This window comes from Mus caroli, unplaced genomic scaffold (genome assembly GCF_978045245.1).
Source record: "Mus caroli unplaced genomic scaffold, Mus_caroli_1 scaffold_12, whole genome shotgun sequence".
Taxonomy (NCBI): domain Eukaryota; kingdom Metazoa; phylum Chordata; class Mammalia; order Rodentia; family Muridae; genus Mus; species Mus caroli.
Window position 1 is genome coordinate 120,776,787 of NW_028227267.1, and position 22,842 is coordinate 120,799,628.

The window sequence follows — 22,842 nt, forward strand, 5'->3', positions numbered from 1 at the left end:
ATTCCTAACTTCTGCTGGTATCTCAATATGATTAGAACAAAGCAGCCTGAGTAGCCATGTTATATAACTTGTCTTGCTTCTGCTCTGCAATATAATCCAGCTTTATATTCTGATTTACAACCTGATTTGCATAGAGTGAATCTTACTCGTAACTGGAGTAATAGTGAAAAACACCAAAACCTCAGTGAATGGAAAGTGTCAATGATCGCAGTGTGTGATACACACTCTATTAAACAACATCGAAAACAAAGACAAAAACAAAACCCTAGAAGAGCTACCCAGTGGAGGGAGTTGAGGGCTTAGTTCCTGAGTGTAGCTTTAGTGGATGAGGCTCCCCAGTGGAGAAAACCTTGGCTCAGAGTTTAAAGAAAAACAGACATGAATGGGTAACTGTTTCACTTCTGGAAACATATAAAAGGGCTCTATATGAATCCTACAGCCAGTAGACTAAATACTATTTCTACCATTTAAGCCTCTACTATGTTTCCATGACTTGTATTTACCTGTACTCTTCCATCCCTTTGACTGCAACATCATCACAGAAGTTTAGCATTAGAATGAACTAAGACTCTTTCATCCAGCTGTTGTGAAAGCTGGGATCCAGCAACTGAAGCAGACCTGGCAAGGACAGAGACTGTAAGGTAATTATCCTGAAGGAGCCTCCATCACTGCATAAACATTCCCCTGTCTATTCATTACTGCTCCTTGTTGATCAACTTCTGTCAGCTAAAAAATAAAAATCTATTATTTGTGATAGAAATTATATTTAAGTGATAGTAGACTCCTTTTAGCTTATGAAGTCGGTGAAAATGACATCTAGATTATTTTCTCTAAAATCCACCTTCATTATAAAGTAGAACTGTAAAAGTACTCACCAGAGTAAAAAGAATATTTCTTCTTCCAGAGAATACTAATATTTCCAGGTGTTTTTCCCACGTGGGAGGGAAAAAATACCCTCTGGTCCTGGGATCACATCTGGAAAAGATGTTAAACACACACTATTTTTATTATTATTATTATTCCACAGCTCTGGCCCAGGACAAAGTTCTACTTTTTTCTGGAAATTGCAAGCTTATTTTTTATTTCTGCTTAGGAATATTTTGCCTTTATGAGTGCTCCTGTGTATAGTCCACTACTTGAAATTTTGAAAGGTGTCCTAGCTTAAAAATATGATCCATGTGGACTTTGAGTAAAACCATGGTTCTTCTCATCAGCTTGGAGCTTTACTAAGTGATGGGAAGGAGTCTTTGTGTTGTACACACACTGGAGCTTCAATGGGTGGTGTTAAAAATTTAAAGGTGAGACCAACTTTCTTGATGTTTCCATGATAGAATTTTCTTACTGATTTTTACATTATCTTAATCTGAACGTAACATTTTTAATGTGTGTGCATGCCTTTCTTCCATTAACTATGCTTTAGTTAAAACTGTTGTTTCTTATCAAGGGTCATTAAAAATTTAGAAGTCATTATCTGAGAAAATCTTTTTTGGGGATATTTTAGTCAAGACCCTGAGATTTAGGCAAAGGATAAGAAAGGAAAAAAAAATCTTCAAATCTCATTAAACTTGCATTGAAATAGAAGGTGGCATACTGCACCGAAGAAGATAAAGATATATAAACCATGATTTTTAGATCTTACTGGAGTGCTTTTAAAAACTAAACAGGGTAAAAGATGCTGGGATAGACACACAGTCTTAGACTGAGGTCGGAAATGGGCTCTCCAAGGAAATGCTTAGTCCTGAAACAGAAAGAGGGGGAATAGAGGTGAGAACATTATACCACATCTAGGAAAGTAGTGTGCTTGCTTTTCTTTCTCACATACCATTTATTTCCTTCTCTTCCTAACATTCTCACTGACTGAGAATCAGGAGTTTGGAAGCAGCCTGCGAAGAACTATCTGTATTCCCTTTTTCTGAGGAAAAAAAAAAGCATATAAAGGACTATGAATGAAATGTAATGTCAAAACACATGCCTGGACCTCCTTGAGACCTATGTGCAATAAGAACTCTTTGACGTTTTTGAACCTTTTTTTATCCAATTCTCATGTAAATGTGCACAGGGCACTTCAAATCCTCTTGCTGAAGGAAAGTTCACTAAATAAAAGTTTATTTATATGAAAAGATTCCATGAAATCTAAATGTAGGCACAAAATAATAGAGGATACAATGTTCTAACTAGAAATCTATGCCACATGTAAAACTTCCAGTGACAAGAATGGGTTGTATCTTGTTGTTTTCCGAAAGGGTCCTTTGGAGTGCCCCAGACATCATAGAATACAGCCAAGGCTATTGTTTTCTTTCTACAACCTGAAGACAATGCTTTTCATTGAACACAGAGAACTGATCTGTTGCTTAGCTAGAAGATTCATTCCCTACTGACAAGCATTCATGATTCTGGAAGGTACACTTCATGCTAATCATCAATATCATCCAACTGCAATCCCTACAACCTATGACAGAGACCTGCCTACAAGATATACTGGTATAATAGTGGTACAACTGTTAAAAGAGTAACAGACTTTTTTGGTTGGACTTAAGGCATACTTAATGAGGTTGAACCCATACCTGGCACTGCTAACCTGGCCAAGAACCTGAGACTTCATGGGTCTAGGGAAAATCCTAACATTACTTCTCCACTAAAGAAACATAAGAAAAAAATGACTCATAACGATATACTACTATATCCCTAGATTAGTGCCTCACTCAATTCTCACCAGAGAAGCTTCTTCTTTCAGTAGATGGTAATTACCACAAGCCCAACAATTAGACAATGTACATCGAGTGAGAGACTTTGAAGCTTAATACTAAATGGGATGTCTTCCTCAAAGCCCTCCTCAAGACTCAGGGTTCTTTAGGAAAAGGGAAAAGGAATGACTGTAAGAGCTAGAGGTACTGGGTAAAAGTATCTTCCAGACTCATAAGAACTGACATACATGTGAACTCACAGAGATTGTGGCAGTGTACACAAAAACCTGATGGGGTCCCAGCACTGAGATGGAGCAGTGAACATACAATCTCCTAGTGAATAAATTATCTGCGATCCAGGTAGTAGTGATACATGACTTTAGTAACAGCACTTGGGAGGCACAGGTAGAAGAATTTATGAGTTTGAGGCCAGCCTGTTCTACAAAGTGAATTACAGGACAACCACCTGGAGTTACGTAGAGAAATCCTGTGTCAGAAAAGGAGGAGGAGGAGAAAGAAGAAAAGGAAAAAAGACAAATACACTACTTGGAATTGATATCTCCAATGAAATGTCATTAGGTAATCTCAACCCAAATGGCAGGTCCCATACCCAGGAATGGTTGGCTAAAACAAAACAAACTCACGACTTTGTGGGATATTTTGACTTGTTGGTATTTTGCATTGTTTTGATTTTTGTATATTTGTAATTTTTATGGACCTTTTTCCTTGTTTTTGTTGGGGAGGGAGGGAAGGAGAGAGGAAGAGAGAGAGAGAGAGAGAGAGAGAGAGAGAGAGAGAGAGAGAGAGAGAGAGAGAGAGAGGAGAGAGAGAGAGGAGAGAGAGAGAATTTTTAAAATTAATTAAAAATGAAAAACAAAACAAAACAAACAAACAAACAAAACACCCCATTTATATTTGAGTTCAAGTCCCTAGAGGAACTCTAGGCTACACAGCACTGAGTTCTACTCCTTCTGCTTACAATATTTCCAGGTCCCCACCCTTTTGGCATAAGTCAGAGTTAGCACTATTGCTTCATCCTGAATTCTCAGATCTTATAGCCAAGACATATATGTTTAATGCATTTAATGCATTAGTTGTATATTGATACATAGTAATATTAGGGGACGTCTTTCATGGTGGTAATAAAAGTGTGGAAAAACCCCTAAAATAAAAGTGTACAGCAACTAATAGATTTTTTTTCAGGAAATTCTTATGAAAAGAAAGACTGATCCAGTAACTGGAGAGAGTCTCAGTCAGTGTGTGCTATTCGAATGAAGCCACTATTGTTTTGAAAGAAGAGGCTGTCTAAGTGTGCGATCCTCTCACCAACTTTATCAAGGGTGAGAGAAACACAACACAGTATCTATAGTGAATCTTACTGTCTGGATAAAAAACTGAGGGTAGGAAAGTTTTTACAGGGGTAGATGTGCTTGTGGAATATACTTGTACTCATGCAGTGCACCAGTGGGATGATCATGGCTGAAGTTGGAGTATCAATGCCTTGAAGCTGTAATTTGTGAAACAGGTGTGAAAGACATGGAATGCTTGCCTTTCAGAAGTGTAGAATTATTGGGGAAATAAATGTGTAGGCAGTGACCCTGGTAAAGACACTTTCATGCCTTCAAACATTCAAATCCAGCCTGTTGTTTAGGTCATTATTTTAATGACCTCTTCGAATAGCATGGAGTCAAAGGTTAAAGACCCAGGAGCAGCTTTCAAAGATAAGCTGTGCTAGCTTTTTGTCTTCTTGCCAAATTGGCACCATTGTATGGCAAGTATGCTATCAGCAAGTTTAATTTAGAAGCAAACAGTCTTAAGGAAGCTGTTAAGTCTGTAAATTCTATAGTTTTGTGGCCCAAAGATTTAAGTATGACTGCCAGCTACTGAGAGACTTCCATTCTCTTTGAGTCTGGTTCTACATGCAAAGGTACATGGGTTCTTGCCTTTCTTTATTGCTGTCTCAAGAATTGAGAAACACAGGACATTTATACAAAGCAAAAGAGGTAAGGAAGTGAATATTTAATACTAGGGCAGGAAAAAAAGAAAGTAAATTTGCTTAAAACCACAGCAAATGAAAACTTAACCATTTTATTTTGACAGAGTTTCCGTGGTTCTAAGGTATTTTACTGAGTCACCTTGTCAACCACAACTTAATTTCTGAAGCCTTGTATTGTAATGATTCAAATGTTTAAATCTCCTCAGGCGCCTAGTATATACTGTCTTTACTACACAGTTGACAGTTGCAAAGTTGCAAAATTGGTAGGGTCCAACGATGCAAGTCTGTATTCCAGCTATTTAGGTAGGCGTCAAAGGCAGAAGCATCACATGTTTAAGGCCTGCCAGGATTGTTAGAGTAACAACTGTCAGGACTGTATGATGAGTTCAGGCCAAGACAGTTCAGTGAGAATCTATCTTAAAAAAAAAAAATACAATAAGGGATGGAGATGTAGCCCAGTGGTAGAGCTTTCGCATAGCATGCTTAAAGCTTTAAGTTCAATCATATATATCCTCATTCTTTGGTTCAAATAAATTTCTTGGAATATTATTTAAATATACTTCATGGTTCAGTTGAACTGGGAGAAGAGCCTAGAAATGTGTATTTCTAATAACACACACACACACACACACACACACACACGCACACGAATGCTACATTGAATGAGGGTGAGAAAACAGTAGCCTCAAAAAACCATTTTAATCCATAAAGTAAATAATCAAAATGTTCAAAAATCAGTTCTCCATTTTATAATGAGTCTTTTTCCCCCCTGGAGGGGTAGGGAAGCAAAGAGGATAAATAGTACATGCTTCATATTAAAGCTTCTTGTTTTCACTGCAATTTCCTACTCAAGCTTTGAGATAGATGCTTCTCTGTTATTTCATCTTCCCTTCATCTCCAGGATTCCCTGATGTTTACAGGAAAGCCTATCCACTTGTCTCCATTGTCTTAGGTATGGGTGGGAAGGAATGTAATGCTAACGCCCATGCTGGGAATGGGAAGACCACTCCTATATCCAGACACCCTTAGCCCCAGCCTTGTGTCCTATACATTGCAAGGCATCTCTATTTATTTGGTGAAAGCTGATTTCTTGCGGCACCGCTGATTCAGTTGGTTTGATGAAGAAGCCTGAAGATGCACATTTCAAGCAAGTTTCCAGGTGGCGCTGATGCTGCTGATCCATGAACCCCACTTGGGAACAAGATTCCCATTCTGTCTCTCAACCACTGAACTCCCCTATCAGCCTCTCTTTAAAACAATCCTTCTTTACGGGATGAGCAGGTCATTTGGTGCAGGGAACCTGCCAACTTGGAACTGAGGCTTTTCTTTCTGGGTCATACTCTGGTATGAATATCTCAGAATTCTCTCCTCAGAAAGCCTCTAATAGTACTCCATGTACTGTATACCTATTACAAGTCTATCCCCTGATGGACCTAAGGACTGATAAACGTCAACTCTTTACTGGTGTCCATGCAAAGCTCTTCTTGGTACAGATCTAGGCAAAGAGAGAAACACAAAGGTGGTCAAGGGCACTTCTGTTCCTTCTTGCTCTAGCAGCCAGTGTTGGGATGTATTGTCCCTTTATCCACTTTTGGAAATGCCTGAGGAAATTCTTCCCTGCAGGAGCTTGTGTCTAACTTGAACACTTACAAAGCCATGGATGATTCCAGGGATCGTCAACATCAGAAGACACCATTACACATAAAGTGTTCTTCAAGACTTTCCTCCATCTGCACACTCTCCCAGATGGCCATACAGTGTGGGTGACCATGAGTGAACGCTGAGGTCCCATTGTGAGTCCCAGTGAATCATCAGTTCATATCTTTGATCTCAGGTTTTATCTTTAAAGTAGCAATAAAATAAAATTGCATCTCTTTTCTTTTCCACCCCCACATTTATCATCGAGGTTAAATCTTCTTTCTTTAGCCTTTCAGCTCAGCTCCTCCCTTCTTAGTTGTGATTGTTACCTGCATCTAATCAGGAAGTAATTTTCCATTGCAATCCCTGGTCCTCTGGAATTGGTGATTTTGTTTTGATTGACAGTTTACCAGTCCTCTGCCTTCCTGAAAAGGAAGATGTCCCCTTTGTCCTTTGTATGTCTCTTCCATCTGGCACAGAGTCTGGTGCCTGATAGAAGTGTAATTAGCAAAACAATGTGTGATCATTCTCACAATCAGAATTAATATCAGAGGCTGGCACCGAGTAGGTGACTAAAAAACACTGCTGATTTTTTTTTTTTTTAGTGCAAATCACACTTTAAACATATATTTTATTTTGTTTCTGCATACTGAAATCACAGGAAAGAATAGCGTGGATTTGGAACAACTTTAATTTGGACTGTCCAAGTCAAGGAAAAAAAATGTGGCTGCGATAAGAAACTGGCCTGAATAACTGGAAGAAAAAAATACACCTTTTAGACATTTAGGGAATAAAATACCCATGGTTAAAGACAAAGCTTAATAAATACAAAGTTGTGACTGCCAGCTTTGTTCATTTGCATCACTCAAGCCGCCAATGGGGCTTCTTTTAATACTGCTGGTGGAGGCGATTCCCTTCCGTGTTTACCATAGCCCTCCCCTTCCTTTTCACAATTCAGGAATTATTTTAACGGTGCCTTTCCAATCAGCCAGTCCAAATATCTTCTTGTTAAATATTTCGGGGGCCTGTACTCGAAGAAAGACATGATTTTCTCAAATCTGTGAACAGGACACTTTTTTAAAATGTCAAAATAAACCATCTGCTTGTACAACTGTTTCTAATTACTTCCCTGCCTAGACTCTCCACTGGAGGAGTTTGGCACCCGCACCCCGCCCAGAGCGGATCCACTGCCCAAGTCTTCGCAGGCAACTGAGCTTCCAGGAGGAGCCCAGAACCTGTGAGCTCCGGTATCCCAAGTCCTTCTGCCTGGACATCTGCTGGTGACACTTCTTCCTCCTGCTGCCTCGGGTGGAAGCCCCACCTAGCAGCAGTGCAGCTGGTTTGCCCTCCCTCCTGCAGAGCTCAGCATGCATCCCCCAGGCTTCTTGTTGCTGGTGTCCTCCCTTCTCTTCATTGGGCTGTCAGCTGCTCCTCAAAGCTTCTTACCATCTCTGAGGTAAGTTTGGTTTATTGTTGTTTGAGACACACCTGCCCTGCCGTGGATAGCAGAATTCAAGCTTACAGATGACTGCCACAAGCCAAGAGCAGTTACTAAGTGGGACGTTAGATTAACAGTTTTCAACCTGTTCTGCCTTTTCTTTCCTTATATCTAACTTTAATGTTGCTTCATAATCTGTTCATTCACTTTTTCTTTGGAAAAATACTCACTGAATAAAGCGGATATCATTTCTACCCCTGCAAATACATGTTAGGGTTTTTGTTTTTGTCGTTACTTTTACTTACCTCAAGTCAAAGATGTACTTATGCACACTTGTCTGATCCCATAGCCTGTAAGGCAGTCTTGTCTCCACTTTCTAATATAGCACCCGCTTGATGGCCCTGTCACACCTTGCATTGCATTTCGAAAGAGGCAACAAGTTCCATTCCAACTTTTAAAATATAGACTACTTAATGTCTGCTTCAAGTATAATTTAAAAGCATTACTTCCTATCATATGTATGATACATTAAATTTTTTCTATACATTCCTCTCTTTATTTTTTACCAAATAATCTCCCTCTAGCTATTAGGTAGCAATGAGCGCTTTTTAAAGAGAAAGAACAAAAAGCCAGCCACAGATCATACTTCAGACTAATTTGCATTTAATCAAAATGTGCATTTAAGATTCAGTGGCAATCCGCCAAGGAGCAAGAGGCCGTCGCCTCTGTCTACTTGGAAAGTGCTATTTTTAGTCATGTTTAAAACAACCCTTCAGAGGCTTGCTTGGCCCACAGAGAAATGAGGCTGCAAGGCCTCTTCTCCCAGTGTGGGCTGGGAGTAGAAGGGGCGGGGTCTGTGTCTTTCTGTGGCCTAGCTGTGGCCTTTCTTATCTCCTGCAGAAGCCTGTCGGGCGCCCCCTGCAGGCTGTCCCGGGCAGAGTCCGAACGCAGATGTCGTGCACCTGGGCAGCCCCCAGGGAGCGCTCTGTGCCATGACCGTGGCCGGTGCGAGTGTGGGGTCTGCATCTGTCATGTGACCGAACCTGGCACCTACTTCGGTCCACTGTGTGAGTGCCATGAGTGGGTATGCGAGACCTACGACGGGAAAACCTGTGCAGGTAAGGCAGAGGCGCTGTTCCCTTGGGAGTCACCTGCATCCAGTTATTGCTATAAGAGGTCATGCTTCTATGAATTTTCGGCATCATTTATTACAATATTTCTTTTCTTCTGGGACCCTCACTTAAGTGAAAACTATAAATATAAGCCTATATTACATGCTTATAAATTATAATTACAAACATATATGTATACATAAATATATTAGATATAAACATATATTGAAATATATATAAATATATATTATATATACATACTTACATTCTACATTTCACTTGCCTCTCCTGTGGCTCCTTATCATGGACTTGATTCTTCACAGCCTCACAACTAGAGTTACCTTGATGGACTCCCTTATCCCTCTCAGACATGTTACCTATCATATTTGAAGATTCTGATCCTCATTTTATAGACAATATAGGAAAGCAGGCAGGTTGCATCTTTGAGCTCAGCTTTGCCTTTCACTTTTAGGGTGTGCTTCACAGAAAGATAGAGAGGAACATATCTAAATCCATGATAGAAAAAAAATTACCATGTCACATATTTACTTGGATACATTTTGTTTTAACTGCTTGGAATTCTGAGCTGTTGTTTATCTTGCACACTTGTAAGCATAATCTTTTTTTTTTCTTTGAAGGTATAGTTCAAGTTCATCAGAAATCGTCACTGAAAAGGGTCAGAACCTTTAACCTCTTTAAGAGTTTTGTGTAACTGGGCCATTTACTTGTGGCTATGAGCCTGCCTCAGTTAATTTATCCTGACCAATACAGGAACCTCACTAGCAAAGCCAGAATGATGTGTGCCAAACAGGGCTTGGCCGATGAGTAGGAAAACAAAGCAAGTTATTTTACCCTTGAGTCTGCTAGAGGTAAGGTGTCCAAGAATAACATCAAGAGATCAAAACTAAATTTATAGCAGAAATGTTTTCCCTCTGAACCTGGACCTAAGAGTACACTGGGAGAGTTGTAATAATTAGGTTGTATGAGAATTGAAAAAGTGATACTGGAAGGTACTTAGAGGAACATGGGTGCTTCTAGGTGGCTTGTCTGTGAGATCTCGTGAGTGCTGTGACTCAGCCCTGGTCATAGAACTACAATAGCTTCAAGCCTGAATCATTAGGGGTGTCTCCTTGGAATGAAAGCAAAGCTTTATCTGCATTTCATTCCAAATTCAACAATCACCCAGTCTGTAACCATACTTTTGGATACTTTATTGGGTTCTTTTTAATCTACCTTCCTACTCCACCCTTATCCTTTCCAAATCCCAACACTAGGCAGGAGAAAAAGAAGGAGAAAGGAGAAACGGAGCCTTCCTGCTGATTAGAGGCATCTAGTTCCTTGGGGCAAGTTTGAACTTCGTTGTCAGGATATCCAATTTCTCCTACTTATTTCTTTGCTTACACCCACATCGGCACCGGAGCAGCAACATCCTCTCTCAGGGGTCTGGCATTTTTGGACCCTCTGAAGAGTCCCCAGAATTTCAAATGTAATCTATCTTCAGATGGTAAAATCATGCTCTTTCCTGAGCATGCGACAAATCATAGGTATCTGCTATGATCAATCTGAAGCATTCCCATATCCCATACCTGGAATTAAAACAAAAACATATTCCCAAAACATTTTTGTGTTTTGAAAGAGAGCAAAATTCTCATTATACCAGTCTCTCTGGCTTTATTGTCTCTGGCAAGGCCTTCAAAATGGTATGATTTTTGAAAAAAAAAATCAATCCAGGGCTTTTAGTGTTCTTGTTTGATTAAAAAATATAGTGGTGAGATCTAGCATTTAGCTAGTAAAACTAGCAATGATGGCTGAATGCCATCCCATAAGCTTCCCTGCTAAGGGTCCTGGCTGGTACCTTGCTGTGAATCTGGCTTGTGATGCTGTGGGTTTTGGAGTTCCTTCTTCTTCCTTGAAGGAACTGGTTGTTTACTTATAACATCTTAGTCACTGAATTCCTTCCTTCTTGATACTAAACACAGGATCAAGTCACATGTTTTCTGTGCCTTTCTGTAAATGGCAAAGTCCTTGTTTGTTCACAGCTGAGTGAAATATTTGTGCGCTTTTGACATTTTTACTTTGCAGAGGGATGCATGCACTACTGGCGGCCCCTGAGATTTCCCTTTAGGGTCTTCTATGGTATCTGGCCCTGACACTGCTGGGAGCACATTTGCCAGGCCCAGAAAGAATTTTCACATGAAGCCCAGAGCTGCCTTGACAACCCATCCTCCTGTTCTGCACTTTTAGATTTAGCTTCTTCATCCTATTTTCAATGTCACAATTAGTATGAAAATCTGGTAAAAATAATTTTGGTTTTGTTTGTTTGTTTTGTGAATCCATCTGACATTTGACTTGATTATACCCTTGCAAGTCCTTTGTGGAAAATAATAATTACCAGAGACTTCCTTTTGATTTTGAAGAAAACAAATCCTGCTCTTGAACATAACAGTTAGAGTATATAATCTGTCAGAAAATTTTAGACTTCAAATCTTAGTCCGTCTACTGTTTGAAATTGGATGTTACTTAAACATCTAAACCTTCATTTCTTCATCTGAAAGAAAATAGAAATCTTTAAGAAGTATTTAGTTTATTTTATGTGTATGAATATTTTGCTGCAGGTTTGCATGACTATGTGTATTTCTCGTTCCTGAAAAGCTCAGAGGCAGGTGTCCAATCACCTGGAAATGGAGGTATAGATGGTTGTAAGCCACCATGTGGATGCTGGGAGCTAATTTAGGTCTTCTGTAAGAGTAACAGTTGCCTTTAATAACTGAGCCATCTCTCCAATCCCACAATATGAGCATCTTATAGGATCAACAGTAATGATCTTATAGGATTGTTGTAAAGTTTAATATGTATAAAACATTTCATGTAGTGTCTGACTTGAAGTGAATGCTCAAAGCATACTAATGTTTTGATGTGTATCGAATTGTGGGTGGACAGGTAAAAAGATAAATAGGTAGATCTGGCCTTATGAATTGTTGGGTATTGTGGCAGAGATCAATCTAATTTTCTTTCTGTAGTCAGAGCCTGTTATTGATTTGAGGCTCAAAAGGTCAAGCAAGGATAGCAATTTTGGCCTAGCCTCAAAACATCTGCATTATGCACAGTCTGCCCTTTTAAATCACAGTCAGTTAGGATTCTTATACTGTGAATCATAAGAACTGTGCTTATTTTAGTTTGAGCTGGTTGAAAATGTCCACACTACCACAAATATGTTTCTTCCAATGCCCATGTGTTCATGGTACCTGAATCTATCTCTCACTTCTGCAGCATCCAGATCTGGCTAGTGACAGTTCCTGTGGGTGTGATGGTTTATTGTTGGATAAACTAATTTTGGTAAATTGTATCTGTGACAGCAGCAGCATTTTTCTTTGCATGAAAATAAACTTTAGCTTGATATTTCTAAAGCATCCCTGGATAAACCCCATGAGTAGCAATGATATGCTTTATTAAAATAAAACATTAGTTTCCTAAATATTTTTTAGAGTTGCTATTGAAGTGTGTCACTTAAAATTGAACAGTGTCTCTTTCATGGCACAGATCTCCACAAAAATATGAAAAACTAAAGTAGGGTGTTAAGAGAGGTGGATCATGGTTAAGAGCATGTGTTGCTCTTATAGAAGACCCAAGTTCAGTTCCCAGCACCCATGTCAAGTAGCTCACAGTACCTTGTAACTCCAGCTCCAGGGGAATCTAACACCTTTGGCATCTTAAAAAAATAGTATAACTGGGGAACAACTACTGAATCCAATTTAGGTAACACAAAGTACTGTGTGTTAAGTAGGCGCTCTACTGTCAAAGTGGTTGTGAGGTTGGGGCTATGTGGTTTCTTCCAATTGTCTAGAGAGGCTACCAGGACTACCAAGTACATATAATGCAGTGTAGGGTATAATTCCAGTGAGGATGCCATTGATGCAGGTATTGAACACTGTGGTTAAAATTTTGTTAAAGAAAGGAAACAATTGATGTAAAATGTTAAGGACAGGAAATTGTTAGGAAAAAAAAAAAAAGACTTGAAATTCCAAATAAGGAAGCTCTCAGGTATCAGGTGAGATTTGGAAAGACATACGAATGCACTAATATAAGAAAAGGCACACAGGTTTGGCTTGGCTGGATCTTAGCACCGTAGGCAAAGTAGCAGGAGACCTTTTGAAAGAAGTTAGAGTTGAAGAAGTTAAATCGAGCAATAAACCTTGATGCAGCTTGTGCCTCTTAAACAATAGCTAGGAGCAACTGCATTCTGGAATATAGGAGTGATGGCTTGTGCTCTGGTTCATAGATGTGATGTGGTGCATAAGGGCATAGTGTGAAGTAGTGATTTGGTGGACAAGAATTTAGTTTAAATGCTGTGTACATTTGCATCCTAAGGGGGAGAGAACAAGACAGAATTGGGATGATTTTTTTAAAAAGACATTTAAAAGCATTGTTCTTGTGATTTGGCATTCAAGGGTAAGTGAGATAATGGATGGAAACTGAGGGAGGTATGAGTGGATGGGAATGTGATAGAGCAAATGGAATAAGTAGGTAAGGGAAAGAGCTAGTTAATTCTTAACCAGTGGCTTCAGCCCTTATTAAATAACAGTTTTTATGTAGAAATGCCATGGAGTGCAGAACAACTGCTTGAGGAATGAGATTCTACTCCATTAACCAATAATCCTGGGACTAGATGGAAATATTGCCTGAGCTGTTACCTGGTTTGAATAAATAACAATGAAACTTCTCTGAATTCAGTGTCTTAAAGAAATTTGTATCAAGTATGATATTCCAAATAATTTCAATGTTTATATATAAATATATTTGAGTTATATATGCATTTATTCAGGCTATGTAACGTTCTTATGTACATTAGTTTTATTCACAAATGTACAAAAAGAATAATGGAAATAACATTAAATATCTTTGGCATATGTGGTTTTCTTGCAGGTATTTCTGAAATTACACACAGTAGTTAAATAACTACCATGGGGTGATATGACTTTGTAATAATATTATACTTTCTGGATTTTCATAACCTGAGGACTATTTGACCTGCTTCTCTGCCCCATAGTTATTATATTTTCTATTAGACTGTGGAGTAACTTTTTTCCAAGCCTATTTTTCTAAATTCATGCTTTGGCTTTTCCTCTCTTAGTCATTTTCTATTCTCTGTTTCTCTTCTTCAAGACTTACCCAGTGTTCCTTGTCCATCAGTTTGCCTTTGTCTAGTTCTGCTTGGGTTTAGCCTTCTTTTCCTTTCTCCATGGCTTCAAGTTAAAGTCTTGGAGCACCTAAGGTCACTGACAGTCTTTAACCTCCATCTCCATTGAAACACCATACTTGCCAGTACATTGTTTCCTTTTATGCCTTTCCTTCATGGTCTTGGCATTACTTACAATTTTGGATTAGGTTTTACCAATACTAGCTTCCTCACTTTATATGAGCTTTGGGGGTACTCTGCTGTTGTGGATAATCTGCTTATTTGATGTAGAAAGAATTTAGTTCCCTGTGCTTATATGCCTGAGGTGATTGTTTTTCTGCAGCTAGTCTACTTTGTGTCTGAGAGTCTTTCTATGTCCAGCTAGTCTACTTTGTGTCTGAGAGTCTTTCTATGTCAACCCCTGTCAATGTCTCAGAACTGCCAACAGGATGTCCAGTCCTTTTCATGCTGTCATATTTGAGTGTATTCTCTTGTTTGATGCCCATAGATTCATGTCTCTTCTCATTATGTTGAGTCAATTCTCCACCTTTAAGGACCATTAGGCCAGACTCACTTAGATAACACAAGGTAAGCTATTCATCTCAAGATTCCCCTTTGTCATGTAAGGTAATCTACTTATAAGTTACAGAAACGTGAAAGTAGATAATTTTTTTAGGACTTTCTGATTTAATCACTCTACTGTAAATTACTATGCATGTGAACAGCAAGGGAAAGTTTCTGTGTCTATCAACACCTTAGTTCTGTGTAGGCAGGGCAAATTGTAGGCCAAAGGTTTTGTGACTGGGTTGATATTTGTGATAGTTTGAATAGGTTTGGCTTCCACACATTCACATGTTTGAATGCTTGGTCATAGGGAGTAGCACTATTAGGAGATATGGCCTTATTGAAGGAAGTATGTCACTGAGAAGGCAGACTTTGAGGCCATATATGCTCAAGATATTCTCAGTATGGCACAGTCTCCTTTTGCTGCCTGTGAATCAAGATGTAGAGCCTTCAATTCCTCCAGCACTATGCTTGCCTACATGCCACTATGTTTACCAGCATTATGATGAAAGATTAAACCTCTGAAACTATAAGCCAGCTCCAATGCAATATTTTCCTTTATAAGAATTGCCTTGGTCATGTTATCCCTTCACAGCAATAAAACCCTAACTAAGTGTTCCAATCCCTCCATTGAAAATCTTGTATGGTTACAGGAGTTGGCTGGTTCAGACCAACTGCTAGGAGTCTTAGCTAGTGTCACCCTCATAGATTCCTAGGAATTTCCATTGCCCTAAGTTTCTAGCTTATCCCAGAAATGTCCCCTGCCCTTATTCTAGTTGTCTTTCCCAGTATTCTCTCCTTCCATTATCCCCACACCCAATCCCTTCTGTTCCCATCCCCATAGCCACTGCTGTCCAGACCCCTCTCTTGATCTATTCATTATGCTATTCTATTTCTTCTTTTCAGTGAGGTTTACTAGTCCATCCTTGTTACTTAGCTTCTTTGGGTCTGTGGATTGAAGCATGGTCATCCTTCTTTACTTTACAGACAATATCTACTTATAAGTGGGTACATACCATGTTTGTCTTCCTGAGTCTGGGTTAACTTACTTGGGGTGATCTATTCTAATTCCACTCACTTGCCTTCAAAGTTCATGATGCCATTGTTTTTAATATCTGAGTAATACTCCATGGTGTAACTGTACTACATTTTCTTTATCCATTGTGTTGTTGATGGACATCAGGTGTTTTATTTTTTTTTCCAGTTTCTAGTTATTATGAATCCTTATGGTATGATGGAGCATCTTTTGAGTATATATGCTGGAGTGGTATAGCTTGGTTTTGAGGGAGGTTGATTCCCAACTTTCTGAGAAAACCGCAAATAAATTTCCAAAGTGACTGTACAAGTTTTCACTCCCACCAGCAATGGAGGAGTGTTTCCCTTGCTCTACTCCTTGCCAGAATGAGCTGTCGTCTGAGTATTTTTTCTTAGCCATTCTAATGGGGATAATATGGGGTCTTAAAGGAATTCTGATCTGCATTTCTCTGATGGCTAAGGATGTTGAACATTTCTTTAAGTGTTTCTTGTCCATTAGAAATTCCTCCATTGAGAATTCTCTGTTTAGATCTGTGCTACATTTTTTAATTGGATTATTTGGTTTGTTGATGACTAGTTTTTTTGAGTTCTTTATATATTTTGGATATTGGCCCTTTGTTAGATGTGAGGTTGGTTGACAGAAGCCATCTAGGAAAGGTTAAGGCAAGCAGATATCTTTTCTGGAGATGGGCCACCATTTTGTATGGCTACAATGGGTGAGCTCTGACAATGCACAGTCTTTAGAGACTTCATCCCAAGATTCTATCTTGCTGCTGATATGCCTTTCCTGTAATTGTTACATAGCCTAATCATCTCTGGGCATTGGCTCACTCTATTGGGCAGATTTTCTGCAGATCAACATGAAGATGTACTTTCATCATGTAATAATGCTGTTTATATAAACTGATGATTTCATAATTCCTGATTATGATTTTATAGAATCTCTAAATTGCTACAAGTAATCTCAAGCCACATGTAGAATAAAAGTTCCAAATAGAGCCCTGCAAACCTTCACATGTCAAGGGCTAATTGCACTAGGAAAAGAAAGCAGGCTTGGAACAAATTACGATCAAGGAAACATTCTGTCTAGGTTAGCTATGAAATCATTACCTGGCAAGTAAAGTTGTCAGGGAATAGACAATTTATAGTAGGTGCAAGGGCAGAAAATAAAAAATTGACTAATTTATTTATACAAAACTTTGAAATAATAATAATAATAAATACAAATACACAAGGCAGATGATTTGTCTCTCGACAAAAGTGCAAACTTATTATGCTAAAATTATTGTTTTTAACTTATAATGAACTGAAAACTCTAGAAGATAGATAATGAATGTTTATTCAGGTACTAGTCTTAATAGAAAGACATGTAAACAATTCTGTTATAATTTCTTAAGCCTTATCGATCTATGACATGAATTAGTTCCTTAAACTTACTCTGAACTTATTGGAATGTAAAAGTATTTAGAAAATCATTTAGTGAAGTATCATGTTGTAACAGTTCTAATAGTTCTATGAGGTAATTTTTATAATAAGTACTGAGAACAGAAATAAAGTTTTGTTGGAGCTTCTTTTCTCTGCTTCATCCAGAGTAGGCGAGTGGTGTTTTTTGTTTTTTGTTTTGTTTTGTTTTGTTTTGTTTTGTTTTGTTTTGTTTTCTTTCTTTCTGTATGCCTGCCTCTTTCTTTCCTCTCTATCTCACAAAGAGTTAATGTACTCAGTCTCTCACCTGATCAGCAAGGGGCCTGAGAGTTATCAAAGAGCCCTAATAATTTACTTCTTTTTCTTAATCTTCTTACCAGAAGCCAGTAGCTTTTGGATATTGAATGACAAAGAGTTAAAGAAAGAGAAAGTTTACCAAAAGTAAGATACTTTTGCCACCATAATTGTGACTTTTGCTCTGGCAACTGCCAACACCCATCACTGCCTGCCTGACTCAATCTACCCTGGATGCTGGGCTGGGCACCAGCAGTGGTGAAGAACTTTTTCTATTCTTTGGACTGCCATTTTGCCCTTTTGATGGTATCCTTTTCTTCTTAGAAAATTTTGCAGTTTCGTGAGGTTCCATTTATTAATTGTTGATCTTAGTGCCTAAGCTGTTGGTGTTTTGTTCAGGAAGTTGTCTCCTGTGCTAATACGTTCAAGGCTTTCTCATCAATCATGTTTAGTATACCTGGTTTTGTATTGACTGCAGACTGTCATTTTGCCTTTTTGTCTCCTTTGCTATTGCATTCAAGGCTACTCACCATTTTCTCTTCTATCATGTTTAGTGTACCTAGTTTTATGTTGAGGTCTTTGGACTTGAGTTCTGTGCAATGTGACAGATATGGATCTATTTCCAATCTTCTACATTCAGACATCCAGTTAGACTAGGACCATTTATTAAAGATGCTTTCTGTTTTTCATTGTATAATTTTGTTTTCTTGTCAAAAATCAAGTGTCTGTAGGTTTTTGGGTTTATTTCTTTGTCTACAATTTGATTCCATTGAAAAACGTTTCTGTTTTTATGGCAATACTATGCAGTTTTTATTATAGCTCTGTAGTAAAGCTTGAAATCAGGGATGCTGATACCTCCAAAAATTCTCTTATCATACAGGATTATTTTAGCTATCCTGTTTGGTTGTTTTCATATAATGTGGAGTATTATTATTTCATCGTCTATAGAGGATTATGTTGGAATTTTGATGGTAATTGCATTGAATCTGTAGATTGCTTTTGCTAAGATGACCATTTTTACTATGTTAATCCTAAGATCCAGGAACATGAGAAATCTTTCCATCTTCTGATATCGTCTTAAATTACTTTCTTCAAAGTCTGGAAGTTCTTGTCACCTAGGTCTTTCACTTGCTTGGTTAGAGTTACAGCAAGATATTTTATATTATTTGTGGCTCTTTGAGGGTTTTGTTTCCCTGATTTATTTGTTAGCCTATTTATATTGTTTGTATATAGGAGGGCTACTGATACTTTTGTGTTAATTTTGCGTCCAGGTGTTCATCAGCTGTAGCAGTTTCTCTCTATTTAATTTGATGTTGTCTATTGGCTGTATATATAATACATACTAAAGGCTGTATTTTGCCTTTATTATGTTTAGGTATATGCCTTGTAACATCTTTCATTATGAAGAAGTGTTGAATTTTGTCAAAGACTTTTTCAACAATGAGATGATCATGTGTGTTTTTTTTCCAGTTTGTTTATACAGTGGATTATATTGACAGATTTTTGTAAATTGAACCATCCCGGCATCTCTGGGATGAAGTTTACTTGATCATGATGGATGATCTTTTTAATGTGAGCTTGGGTTCAGTTTGCAAGTATTTTATTGAGCATTTTTGCAGCTTTTAATAATCTTTCTTTATTCTGAACATTTTGTGTTTTTATTATTATGTGGCAAGAGGATTTTTCCTTCCTGGTCCAAACTAATTGGTGTTCTATAAGATTCTTGTATGTTTATAGGCATGTTTTTATTTAGGTTAGGAAAATTTCTTCTGTGAGTTTGTTGAAAATATTTTCTGGTCCTTTGAGCTGGGAATATTCTTCTTCTATTCCTATTATTCATAGATTTTGTCTTTTCATAGTGTCCCAGATTTCATGTATATTTTGTATTGGGAGCTTTTTGTATTTCACATTTTCTTTGACTGATGTATCAGTTTCTTTTATCATATCATCAATATCTGAGTTTATCTCTTCTTTTTCTTATATTTTGTTGGTGATGCTGGTGTCTGAAGTTTCTGTTCTCTTCCCTAGGTTTTCCAGCTCCAGGACTCCATCAGTTTGTGCTTTTTATTGCTTCTATTTCCATCTTCAGGTCTTCAACAGTTTATTCATTTTTTTCCCCTGTTTGCATTTTTCTGGATTTCCTTAAGGGGTTTATTCATTTCCTCTTTAAGGGACTCTGTAATATTCATAAGATTGTATTTAAGGTTATTTTCTTGTGCTTTAGTCATGTTGGAATATCCAGCGATTTCTGTAGTAGAATAGTTGGGTTCTGGTAGTGCCATATTGCCCTGGCTGTTATGGATTGTGTTCTTATGCTGGCCTCTAGTTGTCTGGGGTTGGAGTTATAGTTTATCTTTGTTAGATGAGTGGGTTTTTAAAATTTTGTTTGTTTTTTGTTTTGTTTTGTTTTGTTTTTATTCTTGTTGCTGGTGTTGTTTTGTTTTTAGATGTTTTTTCCCTTGTTTCTGTTTTTTCTCTGGTATTCTGGTCTGAGTTGTCTGGGCTTCTGGTAACCTAGTAGAATGCCCCTGCTGGGATTTTTGTGGACTGCATAATTGCTGAGGTTTTGGGTGTTTACATTGCCTGTAGGCTCCATAGAACCAGCATGGCCTCTAGGAAAGAAGTTTTCTTCTAAAATTGTGGGTCAGAATATAGAGCCCAGGAGATAGGGTGCAGTTTAGGGCTGTTGGTTGTGCTTTTTGGGGAGTTAGAAGGCAGAGGGTAGAGTATTTTCTGGGGTCCCTAGTGCAGTTGTTGTCTCTGGGCAAGCAGCTGGGGTTGTGGGCAGGAATATGGAGACTAGGAGTTGGAGTTGATTTCTAAATAATCTTATTATGATCCTCACTATATACTAAAAATACACTAATAGAATTTCACTGAATAATGGTTTGGCATATTACTCTATCAAATTATCAGAGGGTTTACTGTATCTTTTGTTTTGATATAGGATTTTGAATTCTGATCTCCAGTTTAAAATTATCCACATATCCAATTGAATGCTCCCATAAAAGAGGTACACATAGCTTCATGGCATTCTGGATTTTGCACATTTATATAGTCATTTTCATAAACATGAGCTGGGCTTTCAGGCATACAAGAAGTATGTTACAGCTGCCTTCCTTGTTTTCTGACTTTGGCAAAAAGGAGATTCAGACCAGTGTAACTGGGAGAGCAACAGCTTTTGTCCCTTGGGAAACTTAGTTCCCAAGGTTAGTCTGGGATTCAAGGGCCAGAATCATACCTGAGAGAGTGGAGTCTTGTACATCTGGGACCAGGGTGCTGAAGGGATTTTCTGTGGTGTTTTTAGGCCTCTTCACAGGTGAATTCTCAAGCTATTTTCCATTAACTCTTAAATTGGTAAAGATAGAGAGCTGGAAGAAGGTTACAAATCTCATTTTCTCTGGAAAAAGAGTGCTTTGTCTTTTCAAGAATCACATTTCCTGGCAAATAAGAAACTATATCTTGTAATAGAAATCACTCTTTCATCTATTCCAAATAATCTTACTTAGGGTTGGGTAGAAGAATGATGGCTTTATAAAGGGAAAAGAAGAAAGGGACTTTATAAGGACAGTGGCCTGACCTTGTCCCACCCCAGTCTTTTCTCGTGCTGTAAAATAAGCACCACCACGGCTCCAAGACCTATCATTGTCTAAGAAGAGTCAGTCGTTCAAACACCAAATTTCCAAGTAGGTAGTTAACCAGCAGAGTTTCCTGATTCATTATTTTATCAAGAAATTTCTCAGGGAAAGACAGGCTAAAGCACATTTTAAGAGGTCAACATGTCTAAGGATTACTTCAAATTTCTCTTATGGCAAAGCAGTAACTATACATTTATTACTAAGTTCATGGGGAAAAGTGAGGAGCCAAAACCAGAAAATCAAAACACTATACGTGTATTTCTCTTTTTATTAGATATTTTCTTTATTTACATTTCAAATGTTGTCCCCTTTCCTAGTTTCCCCTACGAAAAATCCCCTATCCTCTCCCCCCTCCCCCTGCTCCCTGACCCATCCACTCCTGCTTCCTGGCCCAGACATTCCCCTATTCTGGGGCATAGAACCTTCACAGGACCAAGGGCCTCTTATAAGTATATTTCTTAATTGATGATTAATGTGTTTTCAAAGTTACTATTATCTGCTGTGCAGAATACTTACACAAAACTAGTTATTTTTCTAAATAAAATTACTTGGCTGTTTAAGCCTTTTTCTCTACAAAATACAAAGCACAAGTTATAGACTTTTATTTTCTCAGTCAACACCAGTAGTTACATAACTATAACAGCTGTTTTGACCTAAAAATAATCCATTTGTTTCAAGAAAGAAAATATTTGATATAGTGGATAAAACTCTCTCAATTACCTGCTTGAGTGGATTGGAGGCTTGAATTTAATGCTGAGTTGGTAGCACAAAAGAATAGTAAAAATAATTAACTTATATTTTCATATGCTTTGTTGAAATCTATGTTCAATTTTTATAACTTTTAAGAAGTGGCAAATATAATCATTTGACAGTTATACTGAGAAATACTGAGTAAAAATTTGTTTTTCCTAAGACCAATATTAGTATTATCTTGAAGCACATTATTAGAGTGAAATTACATATTTAGGGCAAATACTTTCACAGAGTTTTGGACAACTGAAATATGGACAAATTTTCAGGGGGCCTCATTTAACATTTTAAGATCAGATGTGTCAGTTTTGTTTCTCTAGAAAATCAAATGTTGATTCTCATTTCTGCTCTTTGTTAGTGAATGTACATAAAAGCTTAAATACTGGAGAAGGAATCCCTTCTAGATGTAATGTTCAAAGGAGTCATAATAACAGAAATTACTGACACAATTTCTTGGCAGATCAAGGCAGACCACTTTCTTAGTTATAATTGAAGTCCCTCAAGGGTATGTATTCTGCGTTAACTATTATCCAAATAAGAAAAAAAAAATTCTCCTGAGTCATTAATGGAAGAAACCCTGCAATCTACAGTTCTCCTTGTCTATAAAAGTAAAAATAAATAAGTAAATAAATAAATAAATAAATAAATAAAAATAAAATGTAGGTGGAGTGTTAAATCTGTGTACTTGTTATTCTCACGAACAGAGACTTTCCTTATTTTGTCTGTGATGGATTTTTAGCTTTTATGAATGCCACATTAGAAACGTCCTCTTTAGCTCTTATAATATTAAAGCAATCATAAAGGAAACCTAAAAATTCAGCTACATCAGTTTTAATATATATGTGACCCTTTAGATATGAAAGTGTGGGACTGTGGAGCCCTGGGAGTGGGAGTAGGAGCTGGACCAAAGCAAGAGTTCATGTTCAAACCATAACAATCTAACCCTGAGGTAGGCGGGAATAGGACTGCTCCCCACCCTCTGTCCTGGCTTGGCTAGAAGCCCTGCACTTTTATCTTTGCCCCTTGGAGGAGGGCATGTAGCCCTGTAGCCAGGTTAAATGTCCTCTTCCCCTACAAGGTCATAGCCACCAGCAC

At 38.0% G+C, this 22,842-nt stretch overlaps 1 protein-coding gene across 1 annotated transcript in view; it reads left to right on the plus strand.

Annotated features, from left to right (window-relative positions):
* Nucleotides 1-7,514: 7,514 nt before the first annotated feature.
* Itgbl1 (integrin subunit beta like 1) overlaps nt 7,515-22,842 on the plus strand; it is a 261,464-nt gene continuing 246,136 nt past the window's right edge. Inside the window, exons 1-2 of the mRNA XM_021181852.3 lie at nt 7,515-7,774; nt 8,657-8,874. Of these exons, the coding sequence (XP_021037511.1) occupies nt 7,686-7,774; nt 8,657-8,874 (307 nt within the window). The 5' untranslated portion in view covers nt 7,515-7,685. The remainder of the gene's footprint in view (nt 7,775-8,656; nt 8,875-22,842) is intronic.